The sequence below is a fragment of the Cebus imitator genome, unplaced genomic scaffold (assembly GCF_001604975.1).
Source record: "Cebus imitator isolate Cc_AM_T3 unplaced genomic scaffold, Cebus_imitator-1.0 Scaffold42, whole genome shotgun sequence".
NCBI classification, from domain to species: domain Eukaryota; kingdom Metazoa; phylum Chordata; class Mammalia; order Primates; family Cebidae; genus Cebus; species Cebus imitator.
Window position 1 is genome coordinate 1125087 of NW_016107357.1, and position 21792 is coordinate 1146878.

General features: G+C 36.6%; 1 protein-coding gene across 5 annotated transcripts in view; it reads left to right on the top strand.

Annotated features, from left to right (window-relative positions):
* Nucleotides 1-21792, top strand: part of SPATA17 (spermatogenesis associated 17) — a 207680-nt gene that overhangs the window by 16717 nt on the left and 169171 nt on the right. For all 5 annotated transcript variants that reach the window (XM_037737704.1, XM_017526307.2, XM_017526311.2 and 2 more), the window contains one exon: nt 14725-14775. In XM_037737704.1, the coding sequence (XP_037593632.1) occupies nt 14725-14775 (51 nt within the window). The remainder of the gene's footprint in view (nt 1-14724; nt 14776-21792) is intronic.

Consider the following 21792-nt stretch of genomic DNA (forward strand, 5'->3'; position numbering starts at 1 on the left):
AGGTGATCTACCTGCCTTGGCCTCCCAATGTACTGGGATTACAAGTGTGAGCCACCACGCCCATCCAAACTTTTTTTTTCCCCCTCTCCTGTCTTGATTTTGGTTAAAAGCATCATTTAAAAAAGTAGCTCTTTAAAGTACGCTAAAATCAAATGCCTCTATTTCTGTTTCTGCTTAACATTTTGAAAAGGAAAAATGGGGAAGAAAATGTACCTAATAGTTACTGAATATATGCTAGGTGCCAGACACTGTGGCAAGCATTTAAATGCAGCATCTCTGAGTCTTGTACCTACCTTTTGACTCTCACTGAACTGTAGAAAGAGCACAGGCTTTAGACCTGATGATGGAGGTTTGATGACAGTGAGCAAGTTATTTAACCTGTGTGAACCTTCCTTTGTCCCTTGTCTTTAAAATGAGGATAAGAATGTTTGGCAGATTTTTGTGAAAATTCAGTGAAACACTCTATGTAAAATACTGGGAACTGTGATTGGCACATAGTTGGTGCTCAAGAACAGTAGTTTTTCTTTCTTTTTTCCTCCCTCCTCCCCTCCTCCCCTCCTACCCTCCTCCCTTCCTCCCTTTCTGCCTTCTTTCTTTCTTTTCTCTCTCTCTCCCTCCCTCCCCTTCTCTCTCTCCTTCGTTCTTTCTTTCTTTTTCAGAGTCTGGCTGAAAAAGAGTCTTTCTTTCTTTTTCAGAGTCATTTTCAGAGTCTGAGCTGAGACCACGCCAGGCTGGAGTACACTTGCGTTATCTTGGCTCATTGCAACCTCTGACTTCCTGGGGTTCAGGCGATTCTCCTGCCTCAGCCTTCTGAGTAGCTGGGATTGCAGGCACTTGCCACCACACCCAGCTAATTTTTGTATTTTTAGTAGATACGGCATTTTTCCACGTTGGCCAGGATGGTCTCAATCTCCCGACCTCATGATCAGCCCATCTCGGACTCCCAAAGTGCTGGGATTATGGGCGTGAGCCATCATGCCCGACCAAAAATGGTAGTTTTTCATTTGTGATGCTGTTGTTAGTATTCAAAAACTATTGAGGCAGTTTGCTTGGAGTAATATAAGTGAGATATTTTCAAATCAAATTAGCCCCACTTCATATTTCTCTCACTGGTGCATAATCACATGATGATTTCATTATATGTGAGTGAGTGTGATGTACGGATGCATGGATATAGATAGACATATAATTTTTAAACAGTGATTCAGGAAACCTCCTACGTTTTGAAGTTTGTCTTTCTTAGAATTAGGGACTGTAGAAATTCGGAGGAAAGCAAAGAAACACAAAGATAGATGTCTTTAAAGCTGTATTTATAAAAAAAAGGAAAGAAAACTGAAGAGGGAAAAGAGACTTTCAGCATTTAAAGGTAGATATTGGATTCACCATCAGTCCATCAAAACTGCTATTTAATTCATAACCCTGGAATCTAGAACTCGATATTTTAGAATATTAAAGGTCATCGGGATAATTTGTATTTCTTTATTACTGTCTATGTCTCTGTGCATATATATTAAAATTAATATAGTTAAATATATATTCACATATTGCTGAAGAGTTAAATCTGCATAATCTTCATCAGATGCTCTTCTGAAGAAAATCAGTGTGGTTGTAGGAACAAAAGTTTTAAGACTCTTTGACAATTGCTGACATTGGTTAGAGAGCCAATGGAAGCAGATGAAGTCAGATAGAAGGAGGTGTTATAGATGTTTCCTGGGCATAATATCATGCTTAAACAGTGAAGGAGAGGTTTGATTTTCCTCTTTTATTTTTTCAATTTGAATGCCCAGCCATTTTAGTAATAACCTTTTATCTGGCATACATAGAAACAACTGTATTTTTTATTGAAAGACATATAAAACCAAATAATTCCACTGGCTACAGTACATACTCCATTTGCTATCCAAACTTAATTTATAAAATTTAATGCAGAATCTTTTTTAAAAATTATTATTTTTATTTTATTTTTTTGAAACAGAATTGCTCTGTTGCACAGGCTGGAGTGCAATGGCATGCTCTTGGCTCACTGCAACCTCCGCCTCCAGGGTTCAAGCAATTCTCCTACCTCAGCCTCCCAAATAGCTGGGATTACAGGTGTGCACCACCACGCCTGGCTGATTTTTGTATTTTTAAGTAGAGGCGGAGTTTCACCATGTTGGTCAGGCTGGTCTCGAACCCCTGACCTCATGTCCCACCCACCTCAGCCTCCCAAAGTGCTGTGATTACAGGTGTCAGCCAGCCCACCCAGCTTAATGCAGAATCTTTATTTCACATTTGGGTCCATTTGTCCCACAAGTATGGAAACAATGTAATCAAATATCAGTACTTCTTTTGTATGTGAAATTTCTATTGACTTTTAAACACTATTTTTAAATATAAATTTTCTTTTTCCACCTTCTTTCTCCCTTCCTTTTCTACTTTCTTTCTAATTTTGACATACGATTTTTATTTATTTATTTTTATTTATTTATTTATAGACGAAGTCTTGCTCTCTCACCCAGGCTAGAGTGTGGTGGTATGATGTTGGCTCACTGCAACTTCCGCCTACCTGGTTCAAGCAATTTTCCTGCCCCAGCCTCCTGAGTAGCTGGGATTACAGATGCCCACCACCACGCCTGGCTAGTTTTTGTATGTTTAGTAGAGATGGGGTTTCACCATGTTGGCTAGGCTGGTCTCAAACTCCTGACCTTAGGTGATCTGCCTGGTTTGGCCTCCCAGAGTGCTGGGATTACAGGCATGAGCCACTGTGCCCACGTGGCATATGATTTTTAAAATTTATTGTATTACAATCGACATCAGACCACTTTAAAATAAATTTTAAATTTTGAAAAAAAATTTAGATTTACAGAAAGGTTGCAAAAATAGTACAAAGAACTCCCATATATTCTCCACTTACATTTTTTTAATCAAGTGAAAAAATTAATGTTATTATTTCCTCTTCTCTATATACATTTTTTCTCTATATTCATTATTTTATTCATTTGACACAAAATTGCAGAAGTTATGCCCACTTATCTCTAAATATATCCCATACATATTGTTTACATAATTATATTACAATACTAAAATCAGGAAATTGACATCTGTACAAAACTATTATCTAATCTATAGACTCTATTTATATTTTATTGATTGCACCAATAATGTCATTTTTAGCAAAAATCTTTTCCAAGGTACAAACTAGGATTTCACTTTGTAGTTCATATCTAGTAGTTGTGTCTCTTTAGTCACCTTTAATTTAGAGTAAATTTTTAGTCTATCTTCAACTTTTATAGCCCTAATATTTTTTAAGACTACAGACTAGTTATTTTTCAGATTATTTCTCAACTTTTATTTGCTAGTGTTTCTTCAGTGTTAGATTCTGGTTATGTATTTTAGCCGAAATACATCTCAGTACGTAGTATTATGATGCATATGTCATCATTTTGTTCAGTAAGTGTTGTTAACTTTGACTGTTTAAAGTCATGTCTCTCAGGTTTCTACACTGTCAGTTTACTATTGTCTCTTATGAGGGGATATTTAAAGAATATGTATACCTTTTGTTTCTCATTAAACTTTTGTGTGCTAGGTTTAGCATCCAATGATGATTCTTACCAGAATCAATTATTACTATATTTGTCCAACAGTGATTTTCTAATTCCATCACTTCTCCTACATTTCCTTACCAGCATTCTGCTATAAGAGATTTTCCTTCTCTTCCATTTATTTATTTATTCATGTATTTATATGAGTATGAAGTCATGGATTTCTATTTTATTCAATGGGTGTGTTATAGTCACCTACTATCACTAAATGGTTTGGGGCTCAAATAGTCCTTAATTTTCTCACTAGGTGCTTCTTCAAACCAATTTTTGATAGCATCAGATTACTTAAACAGGATGACGAAGGAATTAAGGTCCCATTATTTATAAGTGATTGAGTTTGTATGTCAATTGTATGGACAAAGAAAGTAGAGTATACTTATGCATATAAGACATTGCTAGGTTCACGCGATTCTCCTGCTTCAGCCTCCTAATAGCTGGGATTACAGGTGCCCACCACTATGCCTGGCTAGTTTTTGTATGTTTAGTAGAGATGGGGTTTCACCATGTTGGTCAAGCTGGTCTCAAACTCCTGACCTTGGATGATCTGCCTGGCTTGGCCTCCCAAAACACTGGGATTACAGGCGTGAGTCACTGCGCCCAGCTGAGACCTCTTTTTAATCAAGCATGTAAGAGTTTATACATTTCAGTAACTGTTTTCAAAGTATTCACCTTAGGAATGTGTATTTATTTAATGATGCTGGGGTTGTTGATAAAAAATACTTTTAAAAGTTCAAATTGTATGTTAATGGCATGGACGAAGACAGTTGACTATATTTATGCATATAAGACATTCCTGGGTTCAAATGATTCCTCTGTTTCAGCCTCCCAAGTAGCTGGGATTACAGGTGCCCACCACCACACCCAGCTTTTGTATAAGTATTTTTTTTTCAGCAACCCCAGCCTCATTAAAATAAATACACATTCCCAAGGTGAATATTTTGAAAACAGTTACCGAAATGTATAAACTCTTATATGTTGGATTAAAAAGAGGTCTCAACCAGGCGCAGTGACTCATGCCTGTAATCCCAGCATTTTGGGAGGCCAAGCCAGGCAGATCACCTGAGGTCAGGAGTTTGAGACCAGCCTGGCCAACATGGTGAAACTATTTTGGAAGCTAGACAAATGTAACTGCTTCATTTCTTTCCCTGTGTTTTCTATTGTCACCTGAGCCACCAGGGCATGATTTGAAAGCCACTGAATTAGTTTGCTTGACTCTGGAAAGATCTCTGGAAAGATTACACATAAAAAATCTGATGATATTAACTGCCCGAGGGGAAGAGAACTGAGTAGTTGAGGGACAGGCATAGGAAAGTGACTTCAATGTTAACTCTTTTGTAGCATTTTAATTTTAAACAATGTAAATGTATTATCTATTAAGTAAAACAATTTAAAAAGAAAGTCAATTTAAGGAGACATTGCCCATCAACACACACACACACACACACACACACACACACACACACACGTAGAGGTAATAAGTATTCAGGTGAGAAGGTAATGTAGGCTCTGAAGGTCAAGGAACTGACACTTGAACTGAGCATAACATATACAGAAATAATTGCATAGTTGCTCTAAATTATGCAGATAGTGGGAAATAACAGAAGGTTAGTAAGGAGTTCAGTCTGACTTTTATAAAATAATTTTATATGTTTGAAGGGATTTTTATTTTAGAACAGTTTTTATAATCATTGTCTCATTATGTCATGAGCAATGGTTCTGTTAAGAAGAATGTGCAGGTGGTATCTGTTTTACAAATGAAGAAATTGGTACTCGGGGAGACTAAATGGTGTGCCTAGGGTTCTCAACTCCTGATTATAGATGCACATACTAAATACTAAACATCTTCTTTGGATGTCCCTAAAGTGGCCCAAATTGGGTCCTCCTCTATTCCTTTTTTCAGGTAAAGAGTACCACAATTCAACCAGAAATCCAACCCTGAGAAACAGTCACCCTAGACTTTTTATTACCTCTTGTTCCCTACCCACCACCTTCTATTGCTCATAAAATCGTTTTTACTTTCCCTCTTAAAAGCCTCTTGACTTCAGTCTAAACTGACTGCATCATTTTGCTGCCATGCCTGTAATCCTCCTTCCCATAGCATACAAGGTAAAGTCCTTGTTTTTTAACGTTACATGTGAGGTCTTCCATGGTCTGACCATTGCATCTTATCTAACATCACTTGCTATACCTGTGTAAATATGCCCTAGTCATATTCAACCACTTGCCATTTCCCAAATATGCAGTGTCCTTATCACCTAAAGATTTTTGGCAAATGATCTTCTCTCTGCCTGGAATGTTCTTCTTCACTCTTACATGCCTCTCGTTGGTCTGAATTCCTATGTATCCCTCAAGACTTTACTTGAAGATCAACTTTTCCTGATCTTAGTAGAAAGTAAAATTCAGGAACACTGAAAATACTAGTTTTGTCTTCTTAAGAGCTTGTCATGTAGGCATTTGTCTCACTGATACATTGGTTTATTTACATCTCTCTCATTTCATTGGAAGCTCCTGAGTAGCAGTGATGAGTCTATTTATTATATCGCAGTAACTGAGACATAAAAGGCCTACTGAAATTTTTACCAACTGGATAAATAAATGATTCACAGGGATACAAGCTGGAAGATGTTTGCTATGGTCAATGTTGATGATGATTAATATCAATATGTGCCAGAGTGGATTGTATTTTTGTTCAAAATTAGTCATCCTATCTCCCCTTCTTCATAAAAAGGATGATTCATACCCATCCCACTGATCTGAGGCTTGGCTATGTGTTTTGAGCAGATGGGATATATGCCACACCCAAACGGAAGCTTCAAAGCTGTGTTTTCAGTCTTCCCCTCGGGCAAAAGAACAGCATACCTCAGATCCAGTTTGCTTCTTCAATTTTAGGGCTGAAATGAAGAGATGTGTGGGACATAGCTTATCTCACGCGTAATGTCAGTAAGAAATCAACTTCTTTTGTTTTGCAACCTACTGCGATAGTTGTATTTTTATCTCAGCAAAGCTGATTGATAGTTATAAAGATAACAAAAGCAAGGATGTTTATAAGAAACATTCCGAATGGGTTACTCAGTGATGCTTACAAAAAGATGTTTGGAGCTTTTGGAGTTTGTGATGATGTTAGGACACCTCCATGTGGTGATATCTTGTAAGGCGATGGTGCAAACTCAGCAAAATCTCTGGTACATCAAAACGAGAACTCAACAAATATTTTTTAAACCACACTGTTGAATGGGAGCTTAGATTAAAGGTCAGCGCTGGACTTAAAGGTTCTAGATCCTTAGTTATAAGATGATAGGATTTTCTACCTAATGAAAAAAAGTAGGTGAACAATACAGAATAGTGTCTAAGAACTGAGGCTTATGGAATGCATTACGTAGGATTTAGGAAGACGAAAGGAAATTAAAAATCAGAATAAGAGGAAAATGAGTAACACAATATCACAGGAATCAGAGGAGAAAACTTATAGGAAACTTGGAGTTGTCAAGAGTATCAAATGTGAAGAAGTTCAAGCAGAAAGAGGACTGTGAAAAGACAGAAGTTCTAGGATCTCTTTAGTAAGGAAGGACAACTTTCCTCAAAATTCTCCCATACCAAAATATTTCTATCCAGCTTTTAAATAATCCTCATGGTGACATCAAATAGGTTATCAAGTCCTAAAGGGTCATGTGCTCTGCACTAGAGTGACTTCATTAACCCGCAGTAGTAGAGCTTTTCCAGTCTTGTTTTGTGATTTGTTTGGCTCTTTTTTGCTTCCTGTATGACTGTTGTCTTTATTTTTCTTTTCAACTTCCATTTTAGGCCTTTTTGCTGACTTTCATGCTGCTTTATATAGCAACATAACCCAAATTTGCCTATCTTAGAGGTACAGAAATGTTGGGTCACAACTGTGAAAACCCTTTCCTATTATTGAGGATGTGCTCTGATTCTTCTTTTTATTAATAAGAAGCTTATTGTCAACTGGTGCATGTGCTCAGTACACATGAATTTTACGCATGCTGAACTCCTGATATAATTTTACTGTGGTCTGTCCATTTCATTGTACACTCAAATGGTCCTACTGTTTGGGGACCCATCTTGTTTTAGCTGTGTAGTGTTCTAGTTAGCTTTTCCTTACCCCTTACTGCTTCATATCATAAATGGGGAAATAAAAATAAGTCATTCTTTTAAGCAGTAGTACCAGAAAAATGAAGAAATATCCTTTCATTTGCCTCTTTTAGAGCACTAACAATTTGTGCATACTTTGAGTGAATTTATCTGTAAAAACTACATACGATGCCTTGTATGCATTTTATTATACTTTTAAATTTGCTTTCCTTTTTAGTATTTTATTATTACCTAATGTACATTATGTTTAATATTAAATGTGCTATTTTTGAATCACCATATTCTGACAGCGGAGAAGTATAAAGGCTATTGTAGTACATAATTAGTTTGATATGATGTGTTATAAAATAATTATATATAACTGTAGTCCTAGACAGGTCAATGTTATGTTTTTAAATTGAGATCATCTAGTGAATAACATATGTATGGCAACCCCATTAAAATTCAATTTAATTAAACTTTTTGTTGAAATGTATTAATAGCCTATGGTAGAACTATTTAATTTATGAAGATTGATTATGATTAAAAAGAGAAATTATGGCTGGGCGCAGTGGCGCATGTCTGCAATCCCAGCACTTTGGGAGGCCGAGGCAGGCAGATCATTTGAGGTCAGGAGTTCGAGATCAGCCTGACCGACATGGTGAAACCATGTCTGTACTAAAAATACAAAAAATTAGCCGGGCGTGGTGGCGCATGCCAGATACTCGGGAGGCTGAGGTAGGAGAAGTGCTTGAACCTGGGAGGCAGAGGTTGCAGTAAGCCAAGACTGTGCCATTGCTCTCCAGCCTGGGAGACAGAGTGAGATTCCATCTCAAAAAAAAAAGAAAAAGAAAAAAAGAGAAATTATTTAAATTATAAAAATAACATTATATATTGATGAAATCAAGGTTCCCAGTATTCATATATGGCTTACCTTATAATACTTTTTTCAACAGTTTCATATTTGATTATTTAAAAGAAGAACAATGAAAGTGTTATTAACTTTAAATGGGACAAAAGATGACATGTACCATCAAATTCCATTGTATGTTGTTACGATAAATGCCAACAATTTGCTCTTTTCACGGATAGTTAAATGTATAAAATACCAGCCACTAGTTTTAAAATTGATAAGAGTTTGACATAATTACATCTATAGATGTTTTTATTTCTCTTCATTAGATGAACACATGTTTATTTTTAGAGGAGAAAATGCCCAATGTTTTTGATATTTTTCTTTATAGGAATTCCAAATCAGTTATAAGATAATAAGGCATCATCCTTCACATGTCATACCAGAAAACTGAAACGTATATATGTATTTTTTCCCTTAGGGTCTAACTCCAAATGCAGAACAGCTTAGGACTCCGAGTTACTAATATTAATTTGAAACTTTAACAACACATTTTCATCATAATTATAAGTTTAGATTTGGTTCACCTAATCTTAAATATAATATTACTAGTAACTGGGAAAAAGAATATAATTGGCTTTTAATTTTTTTATAAGGAAATAATAGTATTTTTAAAATGAACTGTTGAGGCTGGGTGTGGTGGCGCACACCTGTAATCCCACCCAGCACTTTGGGAGGCCAAGGTGGGCAGGTCACCTGAGGTTAGGAGTTCAAGACCACAGCCTGGCCAACATGATGAAACCCGTCTCTACTAAAAATAAAAAGTTAGCCAGGCGTGATGGCGGGTGCTCATAATCCCAGCTACTTGGGAGGCCGAGACAGGAGAATCGCTTGAACCCGGAAGGCGGAGGTTCCAGTGAGCTGAGATCGCACCATTGCACTCCAGCCTGAGTGACAAGAGGGAAACTTTGTCTCAAAAAAAAAGAAAAAAGAATTGTTAATAATGACCAAATTGTTATCAATTGCCAACAAACAAGGCAAAGCATATGCACAAAATACTTAAAATTACTTGATTGGAAATTAATTTAAAAATTATACTCAAAATTATGAAATGTGGATGGCCCTAATATGGAAAATAACAAAAACTCAGGCTCATTAGATGTGTTGTCTATTGTGCATGGCTTCTAAAGGTTTCATTCTCATCACTTGAATGCATATATTTCTTTTATATTGTTCAATCTAGCAAATGATGCCAGCCGATCTTGTCAAGTTATTTAGATATGTTACTCAAAATTATTATATATTACTTTAAATGTTTTGCTCTTGAAATGGTTGATCATTTCATCCTTGAAGCTCATATTTTCTTGGTTTTCAACCAAAATGCTCAACAATAAAGGAAAGATTAAATAACTTATGGTATGTTCATATAACAAAAAAAAACATGCAGTTATTGTATATTGTATATGAAAATATGTGAAGGATTTTTAAACTGAGGAAAAGAAGAGATTTGTACTAGATCTGTTTAGATTAGGTGAAACAGTCTTTTAATAGAAATTAAGCCTCCTGGGCTTGATGGGAAGAATTTGCAGTCTGGGTTTAAAACAAGGAACGGTCATAGTTGACAAAGTCTATAGCATTCTTTGGGAATATAAGGCTAAACTGAAGTGGGGGGTCATTGGGACTGGAAAAGGTAGGTGACTGTGAGATTAGGTAATTGACTGTGCTGTTCATATGAATATGAAAAGTCTTGGGATAGTGGCAGAAGTTCCGATGAACAGTAAGACTTTAACCTAGGTGTCAAAATCTTTTTTTTTGAGACGGAGTCTCACTCTGTGGCCCAGTCTGGAGTGCAGTGGCATGATCTCAGCTCACTGCAACCTCCGCCTTCTGGGTTCAAGTGATTCTCCTGTCTCTGCCTCCCGAGTTGCTGGGATTACAGGTACCCACCACCATGCTCAGCTGATTTTGTGTGTGTGTGTGTGTGGTTTTAGTAAAGACGGGGTTTCACCATGTTGGCCAAGCTGGTCTCGAACTTCTGACCTCCAGTGATCTGCCTGCCTCGGCCTCCCAAAGTGCTGGGATTACAGGCGTGAGCAACTGTGGCCACCTGAAATCTTTATAACCTGTATCAGGAGCAAGTTGGGAGGGCAAGAAGGAGAGATAGAGGATAGTATGATCCAGAAGCTTAAGGAAGGATAACAACACCAAAAAGGGATAGAGACTAGTAAAGTTGAAAAGCCTCAGATTAAAAGTGGGTTCTGTTATTTATTTCTTTATTTAAAAAAGTTCATCCTACTGGTTTGAAATGGTTTGAAAGTACCCTTGGAGTTAGGAGAATGTTATCATCTTATTCCACTTGGTAGTACTTGTGGTAGGGGAGATAAGGTAATTTCTTCTATAAACAAATACTTGTAAGGAAAACAGGGGAGATAGGATTTGGACAGCTAAAAAGGAATGGTAAGACATTTCAGGCAAGCAAAGTCATATAAATATGAAAATGGAGAAGAAAAATACATCCAGTAATTTGATCAGATTGAGGTTTAAAGGAAAGGAATAGGGAGGGATAATTGGAATAAAAATGATCAGCACCTGATTTTGGTGAATTTTGGTTATCACTTTGACCTGTAAGAGAACAATTCTCTTTTATCCCTTGCCCCACTGTAATTCACTTGATAGCAAAAAACGAAACTTAAATATGGGATATACTCTCATCAGTAATCATTATCCTACTAGAGAAATTAAAAAAGTGAAGTGTCATGTGCCTTAGCTTGTAATTTTCTCTCTCTCTCTCTCTCTCTCTCTCCTAGTGATCTGAAATACTCAAGTGTGTTAGTTATATCAATCAGCCCAATTAGGATGCCTTGCTTTAAGCAATTGGAAACTGTTGAAAGTCTATGATTTTAAAAATTCAAAAAAGGACTTGATAAAAGCAATACTTTACAAAATTAATCTAGAAGAGCTGTTCCAAATGGATTAAACATAAGAATAAGCAGGTATGAAGACTGTAAGTTGTTCAGTCAGGGGAAAAGAAGACTTGACAAAGCCCACAGAATAATTGGAAATGATAGGTAGCCAAATCCTCAACATAAAATAGAAAACCAGCATAGCCATTGGTGAAACTGAGTTCTCAGAAGTTTGTCTTACAAGCAGGATAACATTAAAAATACTTAGCCATGTATCCAGTAGGGTCATCCATCACAGTTGGTGGACAACAAATCAGAAAGGACACCAGTTGTAAATAATAAGCATGACCTCACTGGTCTAATTCCATTGAATAGCAGCCCTGTCTAAAAGGTCCATGTGAATATCAACCAGTCAGAAAATTAATTATGTTTTCAAAAGGAATATATTCCTTCTAAAAAATTTCATAAGCTTTCTAAAAATTGAGCTAGGTAATATGACAGAGGCCGCATACAGCTAACAAATGGTTGATAATGTTCAAATGCTATTTTTTAATCCCAGAAATTCTTCCTGTCTAATGTAAATGCAAGACATCAATTCTCCCTATCTTTCTCTCCTGTTCTTTTCCCGTCCCTCTTTTTCTTCATTTATTCAACAAACATTTGGTGAACATCTATAATTGAGCACCATGTTTCCACTACAATAAAACAATCTAATTCTGTTATACTTAATGTTCACCCCAGATCTTTAATCTTCCCCTTTAAACTAGACTTGATATCTTGATGATTAAAAATAGGTAATTAATGAAAAATAATTTTGTTTGCTGAGACATGAAACTGGCTTGTCATTCTTGGATAGGTTATTAACATTTGGTAGGTATAATATGCTTTGCTCACCCAATTTCATGGAATGATAAAATACCTTTTAAGACAGAATTCTAGAACATAGTTTCTAAGAACAAGAGCTTTTCTATGAGTTATATTTTAACTGTTCAGGTAATCCAAAGTGTTAATGTTAATATAACAAATAATAATCATTTTCAGAATGGAAAAACAAAGACAGATAAAATTTTATATAAGTTTAAAGTATTTATATTTATCTCCTAGATAGCTTATGTTAATGCAGTTCATTCACATGTAATGTTTTTAGTTTTTTAAAATCTTGTGGTAAAATGTATGTAGCATAAAATTTACCACTTCTGTCATTTTTACTTGTATTATTCAGTGGCATTAAGTATATTCACCTTGTTATGTAACCATCACCACTGTTGATCTCCAGAACTTTTTCATCTTCCCAAATTGAAATTCTGTACACGTTAAATGATAACTCTCCCTTCCCTCCAGTCCCTGGTAACCACTTTCTAATTTCTGTCTCTATGAATGTGACTATTTTAGTACCTCATGTAAGTGAAATAGTAAAATGTGGTACTTTCTAAAGCATCTGGGCTAGTACTTTCTAAAGCATCTGGGCTAGTCAGTTGAGAATAAATGTGGTATCAATTAGTTTTTCATGTAAGAATAACGTGTGAGAATCAAAGTGCTTTCTTACCTCTTAACTACAGGATTCAGAATTCTTAGGAGCAAAATCTGAATCTCTTTTTCCTGTTAGTTCGTAATAAAATTGAGCCCTTTATACTTTTTGGAATTTTACTTATAAATTATGTACTTTTAACTACAAAATGTGTAATGTGAGCACTACTGATAATCCCTTTCATAATGACTATCAGCTATGTCCTGAGCACCTTAGATACTGTATCTCGTTTTATTCTTCACAACAATGAAATATATAATGACCTGTTTCATACACATGGAAATAAGACAGAGACTTTCAGTAAGTTGTTCAAGGCCACACAGCTGTTGAAAGCAAAGTCAGGAATTGAACTTAGGTCTGTGGCTCAAAAGCTCACACATACACTCTACTGGTAACTAAACAATGATATGATAAAGACAAGAAACATCTTTTCAGAACCCAAACTTTTGGAAATGTATAATATCCAATGTATTTTTTCTTTATAGTAATGCTTAATAGCAATGTCTGCTTCAATATGACTTCAAGAAGTACAATATTAAAGTAAATATTTTAAATCACCTCAAACACCAATTATGCCTTGCTTACCATCATGAAAAAAGAGAATTTAAAATGAAGAAACACCGTTGTGTTCATTTGTAAATAACATATTGCAACCAACTGTTTCTTAATTGCTCAGACTGTTGATAAATAATCCAGCCCTGCTGCTCTCCACAGACAATTTGCCTTGGATCAGACCAGGCAATTCAAACAACACTAATTACAGTGAAACCTTTTTATCTGAATTTTTGTTTGTCATGGGGCAGAAAACCCCTTTATAAAGAGTTAAGGCACTTTATTCTGATTTTTGCTTGAAACATAATACCTATTACCTGGGCTCAAGTTATAGTGAATAAATTTTGGTTGAATAAAAATAAAGTTAAAAATATCTCATATGTACCTCATTGCTTTTATTGTTTATTATACTGTCATGAATTACATTAATTTTATATTTTTAATTAAGAGAGCAGATGGGGAAGCTTTATTTAAAGTAATATTTTCATTGAAATAAGCTACATTGTAAAATGATTTACTGAAACAGAAATTTGTATATTAATAGAGGAATGTGTCTTTACTAGAGAGAAACCAACACTTCAGGAAGTCTTCACTATATCAAGGGATTTGCTGTAACATGATATCATTGTATTTATGATTTTATGGTGTTAAAATGAATATTAAATGAAACAAAATTCCCAAGGATTACTCAGGAGGCAGCTAAGTACATAACATTTTGCATAGATGGTTGGAAGGCACAATTTTGCTCCATCACTGCATCCATATCCTTGAACGATTTCGACTGAAGACAGCATTTCTTTGAATTTTTCATTAAACCAGACGTCTTGAAATATGAATTCCTTTTATGTTTCTGTGAGTTTTGGCTAAAAGAACCCCAGTGAATAAATCATACAATACTACATGTCACCAGCACTTGTGAATATTTCTGCTTTGTTATTCTATTCTCAGTAGAGCACCATTGATTATCAAACTCAGCGGAGAGCATTTTATGATCATATATCTCCATTAGCTCCTAGTTTGACTACCATAGATTTTTCTGGTTAAGCTTGCATTATGTATTAGGAAGCCTATCTCTTCAGTACAACGTTTGATTTCATTTTTCTAAGGCTAGAACTCTTATTATGTATTATGTATAAAGATTCTTATCTTTTATATGTAAAAATAGGCTGCACTGTCTTTGTGTAACTGAAATGTATGCCATCTTTTCTTCTTGATTCACAGGTAGCATATTATACTATGATGATGAATCTCTACAATGCAATGGCTGTCAGGGTAAATATTTCTTCACTTGTTAAACAAATGAAAAGTCAATTGTGCCCTGAATTTGCTTTTAATAAAATGAGCAAAGCAGAATAATGCAAATTTGATTGATATGCTAATGGTAAAGAGAGAAAGAGTATGTAGTTAAAAAGTTAGTTATGCTAAATAATCTTGGCAGTATTAAAAATTAGAGTAAAATGTAAAACATGTAATTATAAATGCTTATGTTTTAGAATGTTAAATATCTCTGAGCCGTAACTAGAGAAAGACTTAAATATTAATGAAGCAATGTATTAGTTTCCATATGTCATATAGAATACATTGTGATAAATAGACGAACATGGTTCTGGAATATAAGATGCCTGCCCAATACAAATCAATTAGAAATTATTAATATGATTTAACAGTAATGAAGTCAGTTTCCAGCTTAGAAGTTTTATTTCTATCATTTCTGTGTTCATTTTTAATATGTTATTTTCCTAATAGAAAACTGAATTTAACAGTTACGGAGCTTGAACTTGGTTTCTGCATTGATCCTGAGAATGGACACAACAAAAATATGATTTCCTTTGTTTCAGGCAATAGGATAATAATGTAATTGCTAAGCTATTATAAATGGAGAAATTTCTTAAGTGAATTTTATTAGTGTCCTTAAAATCTATGTTGCTTTATATTCTTTTTCATTAATCTGTTAGTTCTTCTGCAAATGATGGATTTTATTTTGAGTGAGTCAGAGTAGTAAAATCCTTTCTGAAAGTGCTGGGGTCAACCATAGTGGGTAAGTTAACATTGTATTGACTATGTATTTTGCTTTAGAAAGAGGCTCTTTTTTGTTCAGGTGAGTGTACCAGTAGTCTAGCAGCTCACTGTAGTATTTCTTCATATTCCTCTCTGCTTGCTCTCCTGGAGTTTGAGAAAAAATGTAAAAGGAAGTAGATCTTCCCACTGCTTCTCTTGAGTCAGAGCAGATACTCTAACTGCAATGGGCTATTTACTTTTCTCAGTAATATTCATATAGGAAAACAATTCAATTTTTTTCTTTTAATGAGAATACTTTGGTCTGGGAATTTCGTATAGAGACTTTGTGTAGCTTCGCTATAAGCTTAACCTCTGAGACTAAAACATCACTGATTCTTTTCTGCTCACTTTATGTCAGATGTGTTTCCAAAGTCAAAAATCATAGATGACTGAGAACATAAAGCAGTTAATGATCGTTTAGCTATCTCCACTGATCAGCAGGGGAGATTGTAGAAGGAGATCCCTCCTCTCTTCTGTGCTTCTAGGGAGAAGCACAGAAGACAGGGTTAGAAAGGTGCGTACTTTTGTGTATTATTTCACCTCAAACCATCATATGGAGTTCTGGTCTGGCTTTAATCATTAAGGTTTCTTTTACCTAGACTAAACATATGTAAGAAATTCACATCAATACAAGTCCCTTGAAAGGTAGTTTTTTATTTATTCCAACATATACTAAAGCTCATTTTCCAATAGCATCATCCAATCTTTGATTAATGTCAATGGACAATGTTGAATTTTACCTGAGTCCTGTGATCCTGGAAAACAACAAAGGTTAAGAAATTCCCACACCTGGCTGGGTGCAGCGGCTCATGCCTAAATCCCAGCACTTTGGGAGGCCGAGGCAGGTGGATCACCTGAGGTCAGCCGTTCGAGGCCAGCCTGGCCAACATGGTGAAACCTTGTCTCTACTAAAAATACAAAAATTAGCCTGGCATGGTGGTGGGTACCTGTAGTCCCAGCTACTCAGGAGGCTGTGGCAGAAGAATCCCTTGAGCCCAGGAGGCTGAAGTTGCAGTAAGCTGAGATCGCATCACTGCACTCCAACCTGGGCAACGGAGCAAGACTCTGTCTCAGGAAAAAAAAAAAAAATGAAAAAGAAAAAATCCCCACACCCTTTTGTGTTTTAGAAACAGCTTACTGCAAAATATTAATAATAATAATAAAAGAAAAAAGTTATTCTTCTCTTGTATCAATTAGATATATACAGGGATGCCCCACTTTTTTACCTATGACAAGGCCAGATGCATTCCTTCCAAATTTCCATTCTTTACCTCAGAAATGATTAGCTGAATTGCTTGTTCTGCTGATCAATTGGAAGAAAATGTTTGCTAACCAATCTGTGATTTAGCTTCTCTCCCTCCGCTATGTCCCTGAACATTGCCAGCAGGTAGCATCTCCTTAACTTCCTCTCCTGACAATAGACTGACTTCAGGGCAAAAGATTCTCTCACCTACTATTCAGTCATGCCACCCTTTATCCCACTTCTCCACCTCAGATTCTTTCTAGCCTTGTTTATATCTTCATATAAAAGAAAATCTCTTTTGCCTTACTCTTGACTTGCTTATAAATCTTGTGGTCAAAGTGTTCTCCCTATTGCAGTAGTCTGCCCTGCAGATTGCAGTTGTCACCCTCCCACTTCCTCCTGCAATACTCCTTTCAAATAAAATCTCTCTCTGGTAATTCTGGATCCTTTTCCCCTTCCCCTTCCTTTCTCTTCTCCTTCTCTACTCCCCCCGCCCCCCGCCGTCTTCTATCCTCTTCCTATCACCTTTTCTCTTCCCACAGGGGAGAGAAGAGTAGGGGTGGGAGTCCAGTAGGGATTAAAGTGAGGGGAGGGAAGACTTAGGCTTTACCTGGAGGTTGGAACGATCCACTAATGACACTCAGGAATTTCCGTGAGACTGTGTGGAACACTTATTACTATGGGAAATTCATAATAGAGACATTTTTCTAACAAAGAAGTTCAAAGTCACTCTTCAGAGGTTTGAGATGGGTTAACTTGGTAGTAGACTATGTGCTACTTTTTCTGAACAATCGCCGTTCACGTTTACGTCTCTTCCAGGGTCGTTATTTTGAACTAAGTTACCAGTTAGCTTATGAACTGATAAAGCAGAATTGCATTTATTAGAAATAAAACTTCAGCTACTGGTATCCAGTTAGGGTTATAATCTTCAGATGTACACAACACAAAGGTATTTGGGCCACATATTGGTTTCTTTGGCCACTCACTCTTGCAAGTAGCAGAATTTTAAGAGCACTACTAACTTGAGGAATGTTCCTAAATTGAGGAATCCGGAACGAGGCAACTGGGATAAAGACCGTAAGTGATTCCCTAACAAAGATAAGTTTATAGCATTGGTTGATCCAAGTGACCAGTGATTAGAACTGAATTTGTCAGTGGACTTCGATTAGTTTATTTGTAAGTGGATTTTTGCAAGACGGCGCTCTTAAAATTCTGCTACTTGCAAGAGTGAGTGGCCAAAGAAACCAATATGTGGCCCAAATACATTTGTGTTGTGTACATCTGAAGATTATAACCCTAACTGGATACCAGTAGCTGAAGTTTTATTTCTAATAAATGCAATTTTGCTTTATCAGTTCATAAGCTACCTGGTAACTTAGTTCAAGATAACGACCCTAGAAGAGGTGTAAAGGTGAATGGCGAGTGTTCAGAAAAAAAAAATCTCTAAGGGTATCTGTATGGCCGATAATATCCAGGAAGATAAATATGTACCCAAATTATGACTAAGACCTTCATGTACAATATATAAGAACAAAACTTTTGTCTTAATTTTCCCTGTGAACAAAGCCTATCATAAGTTACATATTTGGCTATTGATTGTTACCATGACAACTAAAATGTATTCAACTGTCAAAGGGGCTAGCGGAGCATTTCTGAAATGACAGGAGTTTTACAAATGTATTTATAGCCTGTCCATCCCTAAATAGATATCACTGTTTTGTAATGAAGAACAAATTATATGTATGTGATTTTCTTTTATGTAATAGATATTAATGTCCTGATTTGCTGCATTTATTTTTTAAAGGGTCACCTTTTCTCTAAAGACTTTATGAGTCCCCTACCCCTGTAGAATTCATCACTCTCCTTTTTTATGTTACTATTTTACCATCGACGTACTTCTGTTATAGAACCTGTAACGTTTTATTATCCTTACTAATTTACATGCCTGTCTCCACCCCCACCACCCCCTGCCTCTCTACACACTGTAAGTCTCTTGAGGCCCAGATACTGTCTTCTTCATCTTTGTATCTTCAATGCTTGGCTTGTGGTAGGTGGTTAAATAAATATCCTTGAATAAATCAATGAATCCTGGCCCATTCTTTTCTAAACAAGGAGTGAAAAACGTCCTTTGCTTTAAATACATTTTTTCTAAGTTTCAAAGTGCCTTTGTTGGAAACTATTTAAGCCTTTGCTGGGGGATCTTTAAGCCTTTTTTGATTATCTGACTGTGCTATGTGATGTAGATAAACTGGACTTGGTAAGGTAAAATTTAGTGCGTGCAGTTCACGTGTAAATGGAAGACTTCACAAGATGTAGGATTTTGCTGAAGTATCGTAACACATACCGATTTGAAGGAGGTTTGCTATGATGTGAGCTGCCGTCAGAACCCACAATATGCCTTGACAAAACCCCTCTTGCTGATTTGCTGCTAGGCCAGTGACAGTCAATTAATATAGCAATAAATTGCTCAGTAAATTTTTATCTTAGCTCCTGGGGCCCTATTCCTCCTTTTTCTCTGTGACACTTTATTTCCTTTTTAGTCTTCAATTTGACTTTACTCCAGATGAGAGTTCTGCTTTTCCTCCAGCATCTTGTCTACTCCATTGTGGATCCCATTTAAATTTGGCTCCCAACTTTTATTTTCAGTTCTCTTACTTTGAACAGCTTTTAGTACCTTATGCAAGCTCCATGAGCTGATTCAGTTGCTCAAGCCATTTCTCTCCCTCTACCATCTAGATGTATAATTGTATATATTCTGACAGCCTTGGGTAAAACTGACCCTCCATTTTCCATGTAGTGAGCACTTGGGTGTCACCTTAGCCCACCAGATGCTGGGCTTAGAGTGTCTGGTTCTTGACAATATTATAAAGATAGGGTAAGAATTACTTATATGGGGAAAAATCCATTTAAAAATATCCCCAGGTAGCAAAAGAGTAGAGTTTAGTGGAATTATTTTATCCATCCTAAGGTCTATTTCTTGTTCCTTTTTCCCATTACCTTGATTCACGGTTTTCAATATTTAGTGTTTTCTCTTGCTTATGGCTTTTGCTGATTGGCTGAGTCCATCCAGGAAGAAGTCTCTCATGCAAAATGACATATATCTTATACCCAATTCTTACATTTGTGAGGGGAAATAACCCAAGACCAAGATTGTATACATTCAGCCTCAACCTATTTTTCCAGTAGAATGACTCCAGATTCTGAAACTTATTCCTTGAGAATAAGGAGATATAGGTGAGGGATACCTGAGTGTACTGTAGTCAAACTGACTGCCAGTGAGAAAGCAAGGATTTAAAAAAGGGAACTCACCAGATTCTGAACTTAAGTTAGACTGGGCTCTGGCCAGACTTCAGTGGATTCTGTTTCCTTGGTTCTCCCTCTTTCTAAGGACTTCTTATTTTATTTGTACCCTCTTCTAGGTCAATGCTCCTTTGATTTGTGATGCAGGATTTTTCTTGGCACCTTTGCAGAGGTTATATTGCAGGAGGTGCCTTGTCTACTTGTCTACTCAGCCTGCCTGGCTGTGCCTGGCTTGTGCTCCAGGCCCTGGCCGCTGCTATTGCATACACAGTCCCTGGGGAGAGCGGGTGTGTGAGCAAGTGAGTGCAGGGTCTGGCCAGCCATTCCCAACACCAGCACAGGGTCAGGCTCCATGCAGGGCTTGTAGCTGGACTAGTTATGTTGCCCCGAGGGGAACACAGCGGTGCTAGACAGGGGTGCCCACAACCCCGGAGCCCCAGAAGGGGTATTACAACATGCAAATTTGATTTTAGTCCCACCATCTGCAGCTGGATGGCTGGTGACATGTGAACAGCTAGATCAGCGCTTTCCCTTGCTCTGGCCTGTGGCTCCGGGGCTGGCTTGGCCCCACCACTGCTTCCTGTGATGTGGAGCAGCTGTCTGAAGGTGGTCTCCCTCACTCGAAATTGGGTCGTCTCCCCTAGTGTGGCTGAGTCTGGGCTTTTTATAGGCACAGGATAGGGGAAGGACGGGCTGTAGGTAGTATTGGAAAAGGCAATATTCAACTGGTTAAAAAACATTATTGAGAAAGAACCAATTGGGAAAAAGTGGGCAAACAAGAACAGAAGTTCTCTCTCTGGGTCACAGGTTTTATCTGGAACCAGCAGTCTGATCTTTCAGCCTTCCCTCTGTTTTCAGTTTGAAGGTAGAGTTTCGCCAGGGACCTGCCCCTATCTGCTGAGGCATTTGTCTGACTCCTGCTGCAATTATTTGGATACGTTGAGCTTTGTAGAGAACGAGGATAGGGAGTAGATTAGTAATGTTCCAAGAGTGAGATTACAGTGTGTGAGAGTGTGAGGGAGAAAGTAGACTTATTTTTTCCTATGTGGGATATAACACTGTTTTCAACTGAATGCCCTACAATTCTCCTAAAACATAATTGTTTCTTTAATAAAGTTTATGCTAACGTTAGTAAATTCAAAAGACAAATTTGTCCATTTCAACTTTGTTTTATGCCCATTTCATATTGTTATCTGTGGTGCCATTCATACTTTTGACTCCAGTTTTTGATATGAAATGTTTATTGTCTTGTAGTATCTTACAAGGAGTTCAATTGTAAATAAATTAATGTGGCTGCTAATTTTTGAAAAACAAAATGGATCTCTGAAGCTAGGCAAGAAAAAGATTGCCATGTCATCTATTCCCAAATCTTGGTAGGTCAGAACCACTGGTAAATAATAATAATGAGTAACAATTGTATAGCAGTTACTACTTTCCAGGTACCATTCTAAGTATTTTAAATATTTTAACTTTTCTCTGTAATCATCATAACCAATTCTCTGAGGTGTAGGAAAACTTACCTCGTGGCCTGATAATTCATGAGTATCCTTATTGATTGTACATTTTATGCAGGAATTCTAAGTGACAATTAGTTAAGGAGTAAGTTGAGGCATTCCAATGCAGTGTCACATGCTTCCCCTTGTACGCAGAATTAGATGACTCTTTTTTTTTTTTTTTTTTTTTTTTTT